Here is a 21,053-nt window from a genome sequence, read left to right on the forward strand (position 1 = left end):
CATGTTTGCAGCAGGTCATCACAGCAGGTGCTCTACTAAGTATGCTTATCAAGAGGTTTTGAGTAATTTTGAAACAGCAGCAGTCATTAAAAGCCGGATATTGAAATTTGGAGAAACCACCTGTAATATTAGATGTGCTGAGCTGTTTCACTTGTTCATTGAACACAGCTGTAAGTTTTGCCAGTAAGCTTAATTCGCAATGGGGGTTGAATAATTTAAGTACAACTGTATATTGACTTGTACCATAACCCTATGAACTACACTGGTGCAATATATTGAGGTTAACAGAATATCTTTGATCTTCTAAACACAGATGAAATAGTACTCGTACCCGTTTTCTTTTTTGGTAAATAGTATAAGCATGATCTCTGCAGCAAAGGATACATACATACACATACATGCATACTACACCTTGTTATTTGATGCTCTCTCCAACCTTAACTTCTTCAGTTCTGTGTAAACCTTCCCTTAATGAGTCTCGTTATAATAAATATTATTTTAACTTATCTTCAGGAGACTTGTGTGGTGTCTCATGATGCCCTCAGAGGCTTTTCCACTCTGACAGCAATGAAAATATTGGAAACAGTTTGATTGTGGGATTTGGATTACTTTCAAAATTCAAAGCCTAACTGTCACAAGTAGAATCTCAGCAGATAAATTTCTGAAGTCTGATATTCGTCCCCTTCTTTCAGCAATCTAAAGGAGACAGAGGTGAAGGCCTACCAGTGGTGAGCGTTTATTGTGTTTCTAAGATGTCAAACTTATGTTTTTACATTTCTAATCTAAGGTTTCTGATAACTTCCTTTTGTGTGTGTGTTTGAATTACTTTATAATTCTGTTCATTATCTTTCATTATTATCTTTCTTCCTTTTCCTTCAGAAGCGGAAATCTTCCTCGCTACTGGATGCCCGTATGGCAAAGATTTACCGACAACAGAGACACAGTCATGATGGAGACGACTCTGCAAGTGATGATGATGATGAAGGTTTGTGTTAAAAGATGAATATGAAGCATCGTTTCACTGCCTACTATCTGCCAGTGACAATACTATTGTTATTGTAATGTTATTTTGTTAATTAAAAAACAAGAAAAGATGGTTCAATTAGACAGATTAAATTAGTTTGACATTAAGAACTCTTTTTTTTTTGGTGAACACTTTACTCTGACCTGATTATCTCTCCATCTCCTCAGCCACTGAGAGAAGAAAGATGGCGCTCCATGCCCGAGGGGGGAGCCATTCTTCTAGGAGGGGGTTTTGTGCCAATAGGAGAGGCCTGCTGAGAGGAGGCTCAGCCCACAGAGGAAGCAGAAGAGGGTTCATGGTTCCCAGCTCCTCATCTGTCCTCAAACTAAAGCGAGGGATTGGCATCAGGGAGGGTGGGCGTAGGGGGCGAGGGGTGAGGCTGCGGGGAGGCTCCAGGATGCAGCGAAGAGGAGATGAGTCTGAGGAGTCGGATGATGACGAGAACGACGATGAAGAAGAGGAGGACGAGGAAGAAGACGACAGTGAAGATGGAGGCAAAGAACAACGGCATCATCGACGTAGGAAGAGGCACAGGACTGGCGATGATGAGGATGAAGACGAGGACAGTGAGGGGGAGGAGTTTGACCCTGAAGAGGAGGAGATGGACATGCTGGAAGATGAGGAGGAGGAGGAGGATGATGATGAGGAGGAGGAGGAAGAGGTAGAAGAGGAGGAAGGGCGCTGGGATTCAGACCCAGAGCCCCCAGTTCTACTGGTGTCTGATCTTAATGATGACCTGCTGAGTGGCTCATACCTGACCGTCACTCTACAGCGCCCCCACAAGGCCAAGAGACAGTCTGGTAAGACTTCAAATCCCATCAGTTACACTGTAAATAAAACTATTGGGCTACGTGGGCTAAGCAGAAGTGTTGCCTCTGCTCAGGATCCATCGTTCCAAAGCTAGAAGCAGCCATGGGTCCGAGGACAGCTTCAGTGGGTGCTGGTGGTCAGCAGAGCTTCATACAGAGAAAGACTGCTCTGGCCAAACCTTCACGACTCAAGAGTACTGACATCACAGCTGACAGCGGAACCCCAAGAGGACCTGGCAGGTAGATCACATCATTGCTTTCACTCTGATACTGTGCTAGTACTGCTGACATAAAATATCTGAAATTAAGTTGACTCACCATCATAACAACATAACAACTTTAACCTTAAAACACCCCAAAGTTCGTCTTGCAGGCTCCTATCATAAAAACCCGCCCTTGTGAGAATGGATACTAATCAATGTCCCAATGTTGTCATGTTGTTGCTATTGGCTCATACATTAAGTTACCAAACTTAAGTTGAACCATGTTTTTAATCCAGTTCACTACCTTTTCTTTTTTTGTTATATCTTGTGAAACCAATACTCTCAACCATGGAAGAGGAAATGGGAGACTTTATAGGAGACCCACTGCGTGTTTTAGTAGTTTTTCTCGTCCAACACACCTATTTCAAATTAAAGGGTTGTTGCTTGATGACGAGCTGACAATTTGAGTCAGTTGCGTTTGTTTCGTTGGTTTGTATAGAGTGAAAGTTTGAGTTCAGGCGAGCCCCAGTTCATCTAGAATGCACCAACTGAGTTCACAAAAGAAGTGATCCCACCATTTTGAAATGGAGTCCCAACACTCCCCTGCATCTTTACATGCCAAGTCATTGCTTTAATTCTACATTATGTTGTGTGAAGAACCTTTTAACTTTCTGTTCCATAAATGCTCAGATTGAGACACAGGTACATGTGACCTGTAATCATTTGTTTCATGCCAAACTTTACTGAACAACAACCAACTCTGTCATGGTTATTACATGTTTATCATATTTTTCATTCCACAATTCCACAATTCTAAGCCAATGTTAGAATGTTATGACACAAAGAGAAAGGAGATCATTTAAAGACAGTCCTTTGCTGCTTCATTTAATCTGACTGCATTACACAAACTGGGTTTTAACAAATGGCTGACCTGTCCTGTAATATTCACTACAGCATTATTTGACATCACCTATTTGTCCCACATTTTCTATAGACAAAAAAAACAACACCACTGAGTGTAAAACTTTCTTCATATTCTGGAAGTTTGGTTGAATTTTGTCTCTTCCATTCAGCTTTTCTAATTAGATCATTCACATAAAAATGCTTGGATGGAAACTTGATCAATATTGGTTTTGTATATCACATTAATCTAAGAAAATAAAATCAAGTTTCTATCTTATGTAAATATGTGAGATAAATATGCATGTGACATCATTAACCCAAACACTATTGGATGTTTTTGACCATCCGATGTAGGCCACGTCTGCGGGGGAATCATGGCGACAGAGGCACTAAAGAACGCTCTACGTCTTCTTCAGAGGAAGAGGAAGCAGCTGCTCCTGTTGTACCCTCCCCCCTGTCTCCCCCATCCCTACTGTCTCTTCCGTCCTTTAAGGACGTGGGCAATGAGAGAGGAGGGGAGAAGGAGGTCTGGGTGTCTGTGTTCAGATACTTGAACAGGGCCGAGCTGCTGGCCTGCATGGCTGTCTGTAAGGCCTGGTACAAGTGGTACGTCCTGCTCCTTAACACACAGCATGTGTTTAAGTCTCTGAACTGACCTCAGTTGGTGAACAAACCAATCATGTCATCGTCCTGTTCAGGAGTTGTGACAAGCGTCTGTGGAGCCATGTGGACATGAGTCGCTGCAGCCCGCTGACGAACCAGACCCTGGCAGGCATTATCAAACGCCAACCAGCCTCTCTTGACCTGTCTTGGACCCCCCTGGCCAAGAGACAGCTCAACTGTCTGCTCACCAGACTCCCAGGTACAAACGCATCCAAATACATACACACATACAGATCCTTCTAATGCTACAGGTGTCATTACAGCAGCCCCCCCCCACTCACTGTATGTGTTTCCAGGTCTGAGGGAGTTGAGGGTGACTGGTCTGTCCTGGTCCTGTCTGTCAGCGATGGTCTCTCCCACCCTGCCCTTCCTGAGGGTGCTGGACCTGCGCTGGTGTGAAGGCATTAGAGACGCCCAAATTAAAGAGCTCATAAGCCCGCCTGGTTAGTAGCAACAGAAATGAGCCCAAAGCTCAGATACTTTATATGTGGGGGTTTGTTGTGTTGGCGACGTGGCCCATACTTTTCTGTGAGTGTCCTGTGCTGTCTGCTCAGCAGGTCGATGTGTTCTGTGATATTCTGGTCACTTAACCTGGTGAAGTCTTGTCCATATGAATCTCTCTGGAATCACACAAAAATGTTGCTCATGTTTTGTTCATCTTTCCGCTTTTATCCTACATTCTTCAAACAGCTGAAGTTTTATCTTGATTATGACATTAATGATTGTTTCCTTGCATCTCTGTAACCCCAGACAGTTAGTAGTTCTTACTGACGCTCTTTCCTTTACTCTGGTGACTCTCAGACACCTGAAGGCAGCAGTATATGGTCCACCTGCAGTTTTAACTAACCAACTGGCCTGATGACACTGTCAAGACTCAACATATTCACCAGTTAAAATATTCATAACTAACAAGTTTGATACTTCGGTTACATCGGTCTGATGCTCATTGTTCATAATTTAATAGTGAATACTGAAATCATAGATCAGTTAAAACTCTAATAACTCCCTCAGAACCGTCTGTTCCTGCCGGTCTTCAGCTGATAGATCATTACCACATTTTTAAAAGCTGGGTTGGGCAGAAATCTGAGAAAGGAAAAACAAAAAGTTGCAGTTCTACACTCTATACTAAACCTCTCCCACCAGATGCTCACAGCCTTCATACACAAAGGAAAATGCTTAAGCCGTTACACTGCAAGGAGAACTGGACATAACTTTCATTGAACTGCATCTATACAAATGGATGGACCTGTAAAGCTAGCAGTTAGCACTCATCGCCTGCTTCTGTGGTAAAACTGCAAGATAACAAAGGACTGCAACACATTTAGACACACTATATTGCCAAAAGTATTCACTCACCCATCCAAATAATTGAAATCAGGTGTTCCAATCACTTCCATGGCCACAGGTGTATAAAATCAAGCACCAAGGCATGCAGACTGTTTCTACAAACATTTGTGAAAGAATGGGTCGCTCTGAGGAGCACAGTGAATTCCAGCGTGGTACTGTGGTAGGATGCCACCTGTGCAACAAGTCCACTTGTGAAATTTCCTCGCTCCTAAATATTCCACAGTCAACTGTCAGTGGTATTATAACAAAGTGGAAGCGATTGGGAACAACAGCAACTCAGCCACGAAGTGGTAGGCCACGTAAAATGACGGAGCGGGGTCAGCGGATGCTGAGGCCCACAGTGCGCAGAGGTCGCCAATTTCCTGCAGAGTCAATCGCTACAGACCTCCAAACTTCATGTGGCCTTCAGATTAGCTCAAGAACAGTGCGTAGAGAGCTTCATGGAATGGGTTTCCATGGCCGAGCAGCTGCATCCAAGCCATACATCACCAAGTGCAATGCAAAGCGTCGGATGCAGTGGTGTAAAGCACGCCGCCACTGGACTCTAGAGCAGTGGAGACGCGTTCTCTGGAGTGACGAATCGCGCTTCACCATCTGGCGATTTGATGGACGAGTCTGGGTTTGGCGGTTGCCAGGAGAACGGTACTTGTCTGACTGCATTGTGCCAAGTGTAAAGTTTGGTGGAGGTGGGATTATGGTGTGGGGTTGTTTTTCGGGAGCTGGGCTTGGCCCCTTAGTTCCAGTGAAAGGAACTCTGAATGCTTCAGCATACCAAGACATTTTGGACAATTCCATGCTCCCAACTTTGTGGGAACAGTTTGGGGATGACCCCTTCCTGTTCCAACATGAGCAAGGTCCATAAAGACATGGATGAGAGAGTTTGGTGTGGATGAACTTGACTGGCCTGCACAGAGTCCTGACCCTCAACCCGATAGAACACCTTTGGGATGAATTAGAGTGGAGACTGAGAACCAGGCCTTCTTGTCTGACATCAGTGTGTGACCTCACAAATGCACTTCTGGAGGAATGGTCAAAAATTCCCATAAACACACTCCTAAACCTTGTGGAAAGCCTTGCCAGAAGAGTTGAAGCTGTTATAGCTGCAAAGGGTGGACCAACGTCATATTAAACCCTATGGATTAAGAATGGGATGTCACTTAAATTCATATGCGAGTCAAGGCAGGTGAGCCAATACTTTTGGCAATATAGTGTACTACAGGAAAATGAGTGAAATTGAATAGTTGTAGCCACATGCTTTTGGCTAATGCTACAGTTCACAGAAGGCAAAACTACAACATTCAGCATGGCCACTCTTCGCCTGCTTTTAATGGTAAATCAATATGCACAGCCTCTTAGTATATTATGATAGGTGGTGTCATTGATATATTATCTAACAACTGATATTGCTGACATTGACTAATGTTTTATTGCATTTACGATCTGCCTCTCACTCTTTTCATCCGCCTGCTTTCCAGTGTTGGCAGTTGTTGCCAACATTAACATGAAATGGCAACTTTTCATGTAGGATTTCCTGCCATTGAGTCGGCCTCTCACCATATCTGAGGGGTCTGAAGGGCGCATCTGCGTTTGTTGAGCAGACAAAAGCAGTGTGCTCTCTTTGAAAGGATCTGTGATTGGCCAAAGTCTCCTGTCACAGACCAGATTCTCTAAAGCCTGAAAAAAGAGCCAAGAGGAGGTGCAGAAGTTTAGAATCATGAAATGCTGAAAGGTTATAATGGAATTTTTGCATGTAAAAGAGATTAATGTAACTGAATTACAACTGAATAATCCTCACAAACATGCATACAATATACAATAACATGAAAAAGCTTGACTAACTTCTCATTTTATTTCTGGCATTATGGTATTTCATGGCAGGTGGTTATTGTACAGATCCCTGTGATGACATATCGCTACTATGCACAGAAAACAAAATGTTCTTCACGATTCAGTCCGTCCATTGTGACAGGCAGAGCTCAGAGTTTAAAGGCAATCTACAATGTTTGATGTAATCTTTCTTATTTCACTACATATCAAAGTGCTCCAGGTGAGCCTGTGCCATGCTACCCTGTGCCATGCTGCTGTTCTTATTCAAATGAATCTCCATATTGACCTTTCTTCCATCTGTGTGTCTCTGTAGGTTCCGAGTCATCTCGCAGCAGACTGAAAAACATGATGACACTGCGTCTGTCCGGTCTGGATGTCTGTGAGTCCACACTGAGGCTGCTGCAGCGCCACATGCCTCAGCTGGAGAGGCTGGATTTAGCACACTGCAAGGACATAACGGATTCGTCCATCGCCCTGCTTGCAGCAGCCGGGACTCATACCCGCAACAACCTCACTGAACTCACACTAGCAGGTGGGTGCTTCATCACATCCATGTGGCTGTGTCTTAAACTGCTTCTCCTCTTCCAGTTGATGCTGGCTTTTCTGATGCATGGCTCACCTTGCCAGGTTTACATGTTGTTGTCAAATCACGTTCTATTAGTGTTAACTGCTGATTGAATGAGTTATGGGGCAGCATGGCGGTGCTGCTAGCACTGTCACCTCCCTGCAAAATGGTTCCAGGTTCAAACCTGGGGTCTTTCTGTGTGGAGTTTGCATGTTCTCCCCGTGCTTGCGTGGGTTTTCTACAAGTACTCCAGCTTCCTCCCACAGTCCAAAGACAAGCAGGTTAGATTAATTGGTCATTCTAAATTGCCCTTAAGTGTGAGTGTGAGCGTGTCTATGTATCAGAGACTGCAATTGACCAGTAAAGGGCCTCTCACCAGTCAGCTGGGATTGGCTCCAGCCCTCCACCTGCGACCCTGAAGAATTAGCAGTATAGACAATGGATGGATGAATCAGTTACGTACTTAGTAAAAATAACAACCCCATGTCATATTGTATGTTCCACAAGTACAAAGTGAATAAAGTAATGTATTCAGTCAGGAAAAATACAGTTTCTAAGGTTAGTTATGAGTTAGAATCAGTCAAAGTTGTAGTCCAGATCGAGTCCAATTCTTGTATTACCACAGCAGCCAATTTAGATTTTGGATGAAGGCAGGTTCTATCGTTTGTCTCTGTCCAGGTTGTAGTGAGCTGACAGATGGCTGTCTGTCCTACCTGAAGCGTTTCTCCTCTCTGACTCTGCTGGATCTCAGAGGCTGCAAGAGGATCAGCAGACGAGCCTGTGATGCCTTCATCTCTGACCTGTCTCATATTGCCCTCTACTGTATGATGGAGGAGAAGCTCATCCAGCGGATGGACTAACAAAGGCCGCTTATTACAGCACACACTTTCAAATGGTGTTAGCTGTCAGGAACATTAAACCTGACCAATTGGCTCCACTGTCTACTGATACAACATGTCAGCCAAGAGCTCTCTGGAGTCGTGGGAAGGTGTTTTCTCCCAGTGTTGATGGAGCATTTCTCAGACAGATCAAATCACAGTGTGACGTTTCATATGTTCACATTTTCATCATATCATTGCTTCCATTATAACAGGATGGATGAGGCCCTGTTTGGAAGAGAAGTTACATTTTCCCATATTTTTATTTCCAAAAACAAAATATTTGTTGATGAAACTTGTTGAAGATTGTGAGAGAGAGATCAAGGTCAAGATGAGAACATTGTACTTGTAGATTTTTTTTCTGTAACAGTGTCAAAACCTAATAAAACATGAATTGTTTAACTTTATATGGTATGTTCATTAAGTACATTTACCACATACATGTTTAGTAGAACATACAGCGTGGTCCCTATTCATCTGTAATTTCACCTTAAAGCTGTCATCACAGAGTCTGTCAGTGGCTTGATCTGCTATCATTCATATGTGGGGGTGGGGGAATTGCCATATGGCAACAATTTCACCAATTAAATCTTTTTTTTTTCTTTCTAAATTGTATCAAACAAAACTAAAGAAACTTATTGGTAAAATATATAACCCAATATTTTCAGTGAAATTAATAGAATAATTATATTCAAAAACTCAAATTGCTGCCTAAAAGTTACCATTCTGCTGTAACTACACTGTAGCAGTGTATCTGCCTCCTGTAAAGTGTAGACAAGATTTTCTCTATACAGAAACTCCTGTTTAACCTGACTGGACTTACTGAATAGAAATGTACACTAAAGTGGACCAACATGTAGTTTTGGTGGGATATCACCCAAATCTTGTTAAAACTGTTAACTTTTAAAACTCCAATGATGTATTAACAATCCATGTTAGTTTAAAAAGTTTGAATTTCAATGTTTTTCCTTTTTAGATGTAATCTCATTGTGTCAGAGCAGCTTTGTGCTACAGGAGGCAACCGAATGTTTTACATGAAATGTTTTCATGAAAAAATGAAAACGAAAGTTAACTAACCCTTGATTATTATTAGGATTATCAATAGGAATTATTTATTCCTCTTACTAAGGTTTTTTCTTTTATTAATAGTTTGAGCCTTTATTACGGTCAAACAAATGGTAACACTGACGGTATACTGTAAAAGCTTCTTTGTCTTGTTTTCAGTGTGTTCTTCACATACTGTATGTAGTACAGGAAACTGTGGACAGGACTGCACTTTTACATCATGGATGAAATCAATGCATGTGGAGTGAGTGAACAGTGTACTTGTCATTTAAAAATCCTTAATAAGACACAGATAATCTAGTCTCAGCTTTTATTAAAAACCAAAAATTCTGTTACATCTCTGAGGAAACACCAGTGCACAGTGTGTGATGAAAATGGATGTGTGTGTGTTTCTGTCTAATAACTCCTGGTGCTCTCGTATGAGTCGGGGAAAGGGAGGCTGACATGTCCATTTCCAGCCACCAGAGGTAGGATTCCAGCATTGGGAACAACATTCCATGACAGCGTCAGAGTGATGTTCTTATTGGCCCTGGAGACAAGAGATATGTGACAGTTAGCCAATCACAAAACTTAACAGATAACATGCAGTCATGCAAAAAATAAGCTTTGGATTGGATTCACAAGCTGTAAAGGGCCACTCCAGTGACTTTACTCATGAAGTTCAATTTACTTGTCATGAGGCGCCATGACTTTTCAAGGACCCATGACAAAGTTTCCATGAAATGCGAGACGGTGACTCCAAATCAATACAAGAAATTATTACTACACACAAATACACTGATAAACTAAATAAACACTACACTCCAATATCACGTGTTGTGTCCCATCTGTCCAGTGTAGTAATACTTGCACCATGTTACTAACCTAGGAGCCACAAAAATCTGCACACCTGACCCTGACATTTGTCTAATATGGGGCGAGTTTGATCTGCGGCATTTTCCCTCAACAACCAAAACAGCTGCCGCTGGTGTGGAATGTTATCATGTCAGTATTAAATGACTGTCACAGTATATTTTCTTTAAAAGAACAAACGACTGCACATTTAGTTTTTACTGACTTCCGACAGGAGATGGTAACATATATGTTGTTGCTTGGCTCGCTACTATTATTAGTCATTTTCCATTAAGATTATTATTATTAGTAGTAGTAGTAGTAGTATTAGTACTATTACTATAGTTGCAATTGCTATCATTGTTGCTGTATCTGAAAGTGTCTTGAGTTAACTGTTGTTATGAATTGGCACTATATAAATTAAAATTGATTGATGATTGATTGGTTGTAGGTTTATCCAATTGTGTCCAGAGGAATTTTGGAAACCAAAAACGCACTAAGAGGTTCCAGACTACTTTTTGAATAGGTCTGACAATGCCAGGCCTTCACGTTACAAGAAAGTTTTGACCAATTGTCCAGCTTGAAATAACTTAAGGTAATGATAGAAGTAATTGCCCCACATTTCATGGAAGCTACTGACAAAAATATCATGATTTCTTTATAAAAATATTTTTTTATAAAATACAAACGGAATAATATTGGTTCTACTAATTCATGTTGAACCAATCGGTGCCAAAGTTCGGCATCTGAGAGCACATCTAAGTCAGACACTTGGTTAGAGGGACAGAGAGAGCAAGACTTCATCACTGCTGCATCCTTGTTCAAGTCAGGGGAACCACTTAACGTGTAATGCTGACGATTGAGATTCTGCTAAGACTGAGTGTAATCTGCCGGCAGACACATCAGACAGAACAAACAGCGTCTTTCCTAGCTGACAAACAATTGGCAGCATGGACAGTCATGTACATAATATGATTTTATGTAAACCTGGTGACATTCATCACTTCTCCGTCTTATGGATCTCCAAGGTATTGGTCATGTAGTCTTGACGTAAATACCGCTAAATGTATCTGCTGGCTACAGATGGTGTGCAAGTTCCACCTCCTTGGTACACCAAAACCATTCACTGGCGTGTTAATGGTGTGGACCTACTGACAGGACAATGGTGAGCTGGAAGAAGTCGCGAATATGGTTACTCTTTTCAAAACTTGGTGTAACACTCACTGTAATAATTATAAGTGAGAATTCAGAAGCAGCTCGATAAACTGATTCATACAAATAAGCAACAAAATATATAAATGTATGTGCAAAAACGGCCACGGTCAGTTTTATATTGTTGCATCGGAGCATGTAATGCATCGAACCTGAGTCCGTTGCCATCATCGAAGAAGAAATATTTGGACTTCATGTCTCTGAGGTTCAGTTTGGTGTTCTCACCGCGAAGGACGATCTTATCCCACAGCACAACCTGGTTCAGGGACTGACACACACACACACACACACACACACACACACACACACGTTATCATTGAGGTCGTTCTATGATGTACTGCAATATATTAAGAGGCGTTTCTAATGAGCGGAGAATATCTGACACACCACAACCTCAGTAATAAACATATAGTTGAACGTTTGAACAAAACATTTATTTCTTTATGTAAATGCATGCTGGTGTGAAGAACATACTTTACATAACCAAACACAGGCAGGCACACCTGACCTGCTCATACTTCTTAATGAAAGGCTAACTACATGCCTGTATGTCTAATGTCAATGTGCTGTGTGTGTGTTGACTAGGACTTACATTGCTCTTCGTGGCGTATTCAGCAGACAGATAGAGGAACAGCTGTTTGACATTCCAGTCAAAAATCGGCTGCAAATGTAGGAAAAGCTCAGGAACAACAAGACAAAAGAAAGTTTGACTCTGCGGAGACATGAGCTGGTGTGCTGTTGCTATGGAGCTCAAGTTGTAACCCACACCTAACTTGCTCTGCTTTTAGCCTTTGTTGGCACTGATCAAATTCAGCCTGAATAATTCAATATGTTTCAAGTCTGTGTGTTCACATTTGACTGAGTCATGAGTCTAAGAGTTTTGAAGTGCGTTAAAATCTCACTGCTGCAGCTCTACCTGCTGACTGTGTCCTCTGATAGGGTGCACACCACAAGGGTCAGTCCTTATTGCAGCAGCCTGGGGATGAGCCCTGGGCCTTTTGATGCATGCTACACCCCCCCCCCCCCCCCCCCTCCCACCCCCCCCCCCCCCCCCCCTCTCTCTCTCTCTTCCCAATTTCCTGTCTGCTCTTCACTGCTCTCTGTCCAATAAAGGCAAAATTGCCATAAAAAAATCTTGAAAAATGACCTCTGATGTACTACAAAAAGCTGCAGCCCTTCTCAAACACACATGGTTCAGCTGAGACTACCACACTGCCTGCGCCAGCGTTGCTTGTTGAAAAGAAAAAAGGCACCACAACATGATATGGAGTCACTAAATAAAATGCACTGTGCACAACAAAAGGATATCAGCTGAGAGGTCAAAGGTGATGAAACCAAGATCACTGCGCTCTCTGGGTCCTGTGAAGTCATCCACATTCTTCCTGTTAGACAGGGATGGAGAGGAGGGAAGAGTGGAAGTTAAAACATGGCAAAAAGGCTGAGACTAGTGAGCCTGCATGAGAACAAGTGACTGAAATATGTTAACGAAACAACTTAACACGGCTCCGACTCGGAGTCTGAAGCACTGTACGTATCAAACTACTAGGTTTGTCCAGCCAGCAGCGGGAAGGCCCGCAGTGTGAGGGACTACACACACGGAGCTGTTAGCATCCACACATTGTGAGCATCAAAGCAACGTCATAGATGAGTCAGTGAAGTGGACACACAGCGGACAGGCAACAGCTGTTACACACGACAATGAACCTTACAGCATGACTTTAGACACATGGATGTCCACGGGGACTCTTCTGTCTTTGAACGCTGTCGTGATGAAACATCCGAAAGTTAAGGCCGCCATGACGCTCAAAGAGAAGGCGAATAAAGAGTTAGCTCTCGATAGAACCGTATTCATCTTTAAAGATCAGCTACAGCTACAGGACAGATGGGATTTACAGTAATTCAGTCCAACAACGTTACTCAGGCTGTGCGCGGAAGCTAGCTATTGGGTAAAAACCGGAAGTTGACGTTTCAGACAACTAACACCTACTTCCTGTTCATGCGTTTCAAAATTAAACCATTTGGGATGTCGGGCCGTTTGTGGCCATCGTCAGAAGATAGCGATAAAAGGGATGTACCTCCCAAACTTTGGTTTTAGGTGTGAATATTAGCAGTCGCTCCATGATTTAGAATTCTCAAACAACAACGTCAGACTAAAAAGTCTTAGCTGGAATGAAACACGTATTTAACTCTTAAAGGTGTTTTTGCTGTCCTTGGGGGTTGAAACGCGATCGTTGAGTGGGCGAAAGTCATTTCTTTTTTCAAAAACTTTATTCATAAGAAATTCATGAACATGTACAATCCTTAAACCTCTGGGATCTGAGACATTTTTTGCTAATTCTGGGGGGTCTCGATCCTGTCAATATTTAAACGTGTAGAAATTCAGTACTGTACGGCACACATTGATATTATTTTCAGTACAACATGGACAGTTTCAATCTATGCTGCAGTGATATCACATGATATTACAAAAAGTTAGAAGACCAAGAAGTCAAAAGAAAAAGTAAAACAAAATTTGAATATTTGAACAATTTATTCATTTTAAGCAATGCTTAGGGTTAAACACAAAAATAAATAAAGGAATTAATAAAGGCCAAGGTCTCGGGTGAAAACGTACTTAGCTCAGTGTACTTCAGATACATATCTTGGCCCTTTTACTCTCTGATGGTCACATAGATGTCGTTAGTTGCGTTTGTAGCTCGATGCGCCATTTTGGCCTATTGCCGTGCTTTATGCGCAGGTCACCACCCAATAACACGGCCTGTGATTGGAAGAGAGGGTCAACATGGCCGCCAGAGATTTAATTAATCAAAATAGTAAATAGTTGATTGCATAGTCGTTGTTAGACAAATTAGTTAACAAGACATCAAATGAAGGCTTGTTATTTTTCACAAGTGTTAATGTGAAAATGGATGGAGAAGAACAAGTGACGGCTCGTCAGCTTTTAAAGGAAGTCGCTACACAGAGTTGTTCAGATTATGAAGAACGTTGTTGTTTTTAATGTCTTATGTTTTTTACTGTTGCACTTTGAGAGTTGTATTTCCAAATGAAAAGTGCATTATAAATAAAATGTTTTATTATTATTATTATTATTATTATTATTGAAGTGAGTGATTATAGCCCTTTTTTGACCGTTTATGTGCATTTACCACAACACACTGCATGAGAAACATGCTAAAATAATTTGAATATAATATGAAACAAATTATTGGATTACATCTATTATTTGAGCTTTGACAGTAAATACAGTATGTTTTCATCCTTACAGTGGTCAAGTATGAAATCCACAGAAACATGTAAGATTTTTTTAAGTTAAGAAAAATAATAATTAACCTAATCAACCTTCTCAACTTTACTGGGGTCTGTTGAGACACCATTCTAATCTACTATGTGGCCAAGAGGAAAAAGGACTTTCTGGGACCAATTTAGTTAAGGCCTGTCAAACACCATCTCCACGCACAGCAACACAGTCTCCTCATCAGGTGCAAACACTAGCAAATCCCAAAATGCTGGTCATCATGCACATGAAGCTTCCTGGGCTGTTACAGAGGCCCTGCAGCATACAAAGGTGGAGTACTTCCTGCCATCCTCACGGAGTGGCATATTGTAGAATCCGGAGGTCAAATCCAGAGAACCTTCTCACTCTCTCTCTTTTGTGATCTCTCTCCTGGACGGAGGAGAGATCACCTCTCTCTGATCCCGGCTCTGGACCTCTGAGAGCCCCAGCCTCAGTGTGGCCTGTACCAGACCAGGCCACCCTTTTCATGGCAGCGACACAAAGCCCTGCCTGAACCAAGCTCATGAGCACCAGCAGGTATGACCCAAAGTCTGCCAGCTGATCTTCAGAGCAACAGGAGCACACCGGCTAGTTAGCACCAAGCTGATAACTGTCAAGGAACAAAGGAGCGACCGGATTCCTCCAACCTGCAACTAGGACAGCAAGGACAAAGAACCACAACCTTCTTCCAGCCTGGTTCATCAACAGGCTGAGAAAGCAGCACACTGAAGGACCTTCTTCTTGCCTTTGAGGACTGGTAACAAACTCTAACTGGGCATATGTAGCATAGCATTACTGTATATATGGCTAAACAATGGTTTAACCTTGTTAATGTGTTGGTTCGGATTTGCTTTAACGTTCATTGAGTTTGATTACCATAATGTGTTGTAGTTTACTGTGCAGCCATAAAGTTTAGTTGATGTTAGTTTGCTCACACAGACACAGAGTCTACAGACTAACCATCCTCTCCTAACCTGGTACCTTTATCTACACGCTCACACACACAGTTTACAACAGGCCTCGACTGAGAGACAAAGCTAAGCTAACAGCTACAGCACTTAGCTTTCCTTTGTCTGCCTCTGACCCACACACCAGGTCTGGGGGCCAATTTGTAGAGAGTCACCATGTGGTTCCACCACCTTTTGTTCTCCACCAACACCCTCTCACACACATACATTCCCTATTGTTTGTTAGCTAGTCACAGTTAGTTTGTTTATGTGTGACTGTTATGTTTTAATAAATGTTTTAATCCACGTGCTGTCTTCTTTATTATTGTACTAGAGTGAATACTGCCAACCTCTACTCTGAACTCAGACATCCTTCAACTAGCTGTCAATGTGGTGATTTTGGTTTTAGTTATTAAGTGAATTATTAATCATAAGACCAAATCGATAGCTTAGTTATTTTATGAGACTGAATCAATTAAACTGGCTCTTTTTCCTCGTTTATCGAGGTGGACTTTACACAAAGTCCCATTAATTTAAATGACTAATTATCTTTGATAGTTAGTAATTATTTCTGATATCCAAATTGCCCCATACAAGGTACCAAACCGCTGTAGTAGGCAGAGTATTAATTGTCCACACAGAATTGGAACCCCTACATTCAAGATCCAAAGGATCACAGCACCAGCGTAGTGGAGGTGGGTAGGGCAGGGTAAGGAATGACTCAAGGAATTATTTTCCAGCATTTATTTGCTTCTGCAGAAGACATATAACCCATTAAATGCCTTCTGGTCCCTTTGCAGCTGCATCTCTGCTCCCCTCAGTAATGCTAAATGGCACTGTGCGGGAGAGGTGTACTCTTTTTCTTCTTCTGAAAATACACAAGATAAATGTAAATATATATAAATACAAATATGAATAAAGATTGATTGACATAAAAGTACATTATCAGCACACAACATGTACTTAATTAACTACTATCAGTAGTAGTGGTATAGACTAGTAATGCAGCATTTTTTATTGTAAGCAAAACAACAACTATAGTCATATTATTATTATAGTATATTGCCAGACTAATTGTACCATGATGCACTACAGAGTGCCACAGGAAACCATTCCTGCCTGTGGCCATTAATCTATACAACTCCTCACTCTGAGTGTACATGTTGTTGTATACATTATATTATTATTATTATTATCATTATTATTATTATAATTATATAATACATCTTCTCACTCTGAGTGTACATGTTGTTATATATTATTGTTGGTAGTAGTAGTAGTAGTAGTAGTATTAGTATTATATAACACATCTCACTCTGAAGGTACACGTTGTTATATATTATCATTAGTAGTAGTGGTATTATTTGTATCATTATTATTATTATTATTATTATTATAATATGGTACAGCTCCTCATTCTGAGTGTACATGTTGTTATATATTATTGTTGGTAGTAGTAGTAGTAGTAGTAGTAGTATTATATAACACATCTCCTCACTCTGAAGGTACACGTTGTTGTATATTATTATTATTAGTATTGGTATTATTTGTATTATTATTATTATTATTATTATTATTATTATATGGTACAGCTCCTCACTCTGAGTGTACATGTTGTTATGTGTTATTGTTGGTGGTAGTAGTAGTAGTGGTAGTATTAATACATCTTCTCACTCTGAGTGTACATGTTGTTATATATTATTGTTGGTAGTAGTAGTAGTGGTAGTAGTATTATTGGTATTATATAGTACAGCGCCTTACTATGATTGTGTATGTTGTTATATATTTTTATTAGTAGTGGTATTATTGTTATTATTATTATTATTATTATAAGACTCTGGACTCACCTGGTGCAGTAATTTACCTCTGTGTAATAATTTTTAATAATATTTTTAATACATCTTTTTTTTTATTCATACTTTTATATATTTATATTTTACTTTGTGTTTGAAGTTTATTCTTATTCTTATTCTTTTAGAGCTGTGTGTAACAAAAAGCAATTTCCCCCTGGGGAGTAATTCTGATTCTGATAATTGTTAGACAACAGACAAAAATGGAGCATCATAGCCCTTCCCCCATGGTCATTTATTGACTGCTTGACTGGTCAAGTTACCATGGCAATTTGTTGTTGACCATCCCCCTTGAACCCGTGACTCATTAACATACCCATCTGATTGGTAGGTGAGTCCACCTCCCCCTCCTTGTCCCCATCCCTCATGATCAAGATTCCTCTTAGAAAAAAGTGACAAGAGAAGTGTGAGGTGCCAAGAGAATTAAGAGAGAAGGATTTATTTACAGAGGATGAGTGCACGGAAGACAATGATGTGATATTTGGATGCATTCTGATGCGGTAAATCGATCGCAGTCAAGATGTCAGTACTGCAAAAAACTGATATCTATGCATGGAGGAAGCACATCAAACATGAGGAGGCATTTAAAAGGTAAACACCCTAATGTGCTTTTGTCAGACAGACAAGAAGCAGCAGCAGAAACAACATCAGAGACATCAACAACATCTGCATCTGCAAGCACAGATCCAGGGGTGTCAACCAGTACTACTTTACTCTTCACCCTGTACACATCAGACTTCAGATACGCTACAGACAGTTGTCACCTGAGGAAGTTCTCTGACAACACTGCCATCATGGGATGTGTGTCAGAGGAGAACGACTGTGAATACAGGACGGTCATTACGGACTTTGTCGACTGGTGTGAGCAGAATCACCTTCTAATCAACGCCAGCAAGACAAAGGAGATGGTGGTCGACTTCCACAGGAAACCCTCCATCACTGCACCAGTGAACATCCAGGGACTTGACATCGAGAGAGTGAGGACATACAAGCACCTGGGTGTTCACCTTAATAACAAACTGGACTGGACAGACAACACAGACTCTCTTTATAAGAAGGGTCAGAGTCGTCTACACCTGCTGAGGAGGCTAGGATCCTTTGGTGTGAGCAGACCACTCCTGAGGACCTTCTACGAGACTGTGGTGGCATCTGTGGTCTCTTATGCAGTGGTGTGTTGGGGAGGGGGGTGTTCTGAGCGGGACAAGAACAGGCTCAACAGACTGATAAAGAGAGCCAGCTCAGTCTGTGGCCGCCCCCTCGACTCCATAGAGATGGTGGGGGAGAGGAGGATCTTGACCAAACTGTCCTCCATCATGGACAACACCTCACACCCTCTGCATCAGACTGTGGGGGCCTTCAGCAGCTCCTTCAGTGAAAGACTCATACACCCCAGGTGTAAGAAGGGGCGCTTCCGCAGGTCCTTCATTCCAACTGCAGTCAGACTGTACAATGCTGCATTATATTATATTATTATATTATATGCTTTATTATTATTATTATTATTATATAACTGTGCAATAATCCACATAATGTTTCCATCCCATCCCACCCTGTTGTTGTTTCTTTGTAATTATTGTATTCTGTGTACATAATGTCTTTGTGTATATAAGGTTTTCTTCTGTATATATTATGTTTATTTTTAACTGTGTGCTTTGTCTGTCCCCTTGAGCTGCTGTAACAGCAAATTTTCCCCACTGAAGGATCAATAAACGATATCTTATCTTACAACAGCAGCAGCACCACAACAAGTAAGGCAGCCCAGACGTTCATGTTAGACCAGATCCTTGTGTTGACAGCCCTACGTGCAGCGCTGGGCTCGTGACAGAGCTCTCGGAGGAGCAGCTCAGTCAGAGGAGCCCCGAACTTGGTGTTCTTGGACAGAGTTGTGGCCGTTGGGGTTCGTACGTCACAGGTAGCACGACCCTGAAGTGATGCTTATAATATTCTAACAGTTGTGGTTGTTGTTTGTGTAGGCGTTTATCTATAGTCATAACTTTAGAATATGTTTTGCACAACAGAAGCACTTTTGGTCCCGGCTTATCGGTTAGAGTGAGTGTTGTATCTTGTTTTTGTTCTGGAAGTTCTCAAAACAAGAGGAGAGAGACACTGCTCTTGTGCAGGTCAAAAACATTTAATGGTGATATTAAAGTTCTAATTTAACATTAGAAGAACATGTTGTTGTAATATTAAGGTTTCTAATTAACAGTCATCTATGGAGACATTTGTTAGGAGACCACTTCAGCCTCTATAGCAGAGCAAGGTTGATGAAGCTCTCGTCAAAATGATTGCAATGGACTTCCAGCCATTTTCCATTGTTGAAGACAGGGGCTTCAGAACTTATACCCATGGCCTACCCAGCAGAGGTACTGTTTCCAAAAGGATGCTGCTATAGGCTTAGACTGTCGGGGGACTCCCATGACGCACTGGGCTCCTCTCTCCTCCTCTTCCTCTCCATCCTGATGCTTCATGTCTCTTTAATGTCTGTTACTAACTTGGTATCTTCCCCGGAGCCTTTCTGTGCTTTTCTCATCTCTCAGGTTCCTGTGGATCCTGGTCCTGGTTCTCCTGCTGTGGTTCTCTGGTTCCTGTGGATCCTGGTCCTGGTCCTCCTGCTGTGGTTCTCTGGTTCCTGTGGATCCTGGTCCTGGTCCTCCTGCTGTGGTTCTCTGGTTCCTGTGGATCCTGGTCCTGGTTCTCCTGCTGTGGTTCTCTGGTTCCTGTGGATCCTGGTCCTGGTCCTCCTGCTGTGGTTCTCTGGTTCCTGTGGATCCTGGTCCTGGTCCTCCTGCTGTGGTTCTCTGGTTCCTGTGGATCCTGGTCCTGGTTCTCCTGCTGTGGTTCTCTGGTTCCTGTGGATCCTGGTCCTGTCCTCCTGCTGTGGTTCTCTGGTTCCTGTGGATCCTGGTCCTGGTTCTCCTGCTGTGGTTCTCAGGTTCCTGTGGATCCTGGTCCTGGTTCTCCTGCTGTGGTTCTCTGGTTCCTGTGGATCCTGGTCCTGGTTCTCCTGCTGTGGTTCTCAGGTTCCTGTGGATCCTGGTCCTGGTTCTCCTGCTGTGGTTCTCTGGCTTCATGAATCACTGATGAGGATCATCAGCCACTCGTCATGTTTTTCAGTGCTACCATATTACTAATTTATTAGTCACACTCCTATTGTCAGTGCTATAGCTGCTGTTAGTATGTTGGTTGCTGTTTGTTTTCTCTCTCTCTCTCTCTCTCTCTCTCTCTGTCCAACCTCCACCCAACAGTGCTCAAAGTATCATTATCATCGTCCACATGAACATTAAAGTCACCTACTATAATTACTTTATCTGCACTAAGGACTACATTTGATAGAAACTCAGAGAATTCAGTTATAAACTCAGACTCTGGACCAGGAGGGCGGGACACTGTAACAACTAAGACTGGCTTTAGTGTTTTCCTGGTTGGATGAGAGAAACTAAGAACAAGGCTTTCAAATGAATTATTGTTGAGTCTGACTGGGGGGGGGGGGGGGGGGGGAGTGGCTTCATTAAGGCTAACATATTCTTCATGGTGCAGCCAGGTTTCTGTCAGACACAATAAATCAATATGATGCTCTGATATCAGATCATTTACTAAAACAGCTTTGGATGGAAGAGATCTGATGTTTATCTGATCTGTTGTTGCCAGTGGTGGT

The 21,053-nt window shown here is 42.0% G+C and overlaps 2 protein-coding genes across 3 annotated transcripts; one reads left to right on the plus strand and one right to left on the minus strand.

The window, feature by feature from the left end:
* The first annotated feature begins 631 nt into the window (after nucleotides 1–631).
* LOC139225552 (lysine-specific demethylase 2A-like) lies at nucleotides 632–8,626 on the plus strand. Of its 2 annotated transcripts, none has more exons than XM_070856334.1 (9): nucleotides 632–728; nucleotides 880–985; nucleotides 1,192–1,824; nucleotides 1,908–2,073; nucleotides 3,294–3,545; nucleotides 3,638–3,801; nucleotides 3,899–4,045; nucleotides 7,090–7,308; nucleotides 8,020–8,626. In XM_070856334.1, exons 2-9 carry the CDS (start codon nucleotides 913–915, stop codon nucleotides 8,199–8,201), a joined length of 1,836 nt encoding a protein of 611 aa, XP_070712435.1. In that variant the 5' UTR covers nucleotides 632–728; nucleotides 880–912; the 3' UTR covers nucleotides 8,202–8,626. The 2 variants fall into 2 exon arrangements, with proteins under 2 accessions (XP_070712435.1, XP_070712436.1); XM_070856335.1 differs by having other exon boundaries at nucleotides 880–978; nucleotides 1,191–1,824.
* Nucleotides 8,627–9,580: 954 nt separating this feature from the next.
* On the minus strand, nucleotides 9,581–13,286 carry LOC139225551 (signal peptidase complex subunit 3). The gene is made up of 5 exons (XM_070856333.1): nucleotides 13,037–13,286; nucleotides 12,634–12,709; nucleotides 11,920–11,994; nucleotides 11,480–11,595; nucleotides 9,581–9,813 (listed from the first exon to the last, which is right to left on the minus strand). The coding sequence occupies exons 1-5, from the start codon at nucleotides 13,177–13,179 to the stop codon at nucleotides 9,681–9,683; spliced, it is 543 nt and encodes a 180-aa protein (XP_070712434.1). The 5' UTR covers nucleotides 13,180–13,286; the 3' UTR covers nucleotides 9,581–9,680.
* Nucleotides 13,287–21,053: the final 7,767 nt, after the last annotated feature.

This window comes from Pempheris klunzingeri, unplaced genomic scaffold, assembly GCF_042242105.1.
Source record: "Pempheris klunzingeri isolate RE-2024b unplaced genomic scaffold, fPemKlu1.hap1 Scaffold_381, whole genome shotgun sequence".
NCBI classification, from domain to species: domain Eukaryota; kingdom Metazoa; phylum Chordata; class Actinopteri; order Acropomatiformes; family Pempheridae; genus Pempheris; species Pempheris klunzingeri.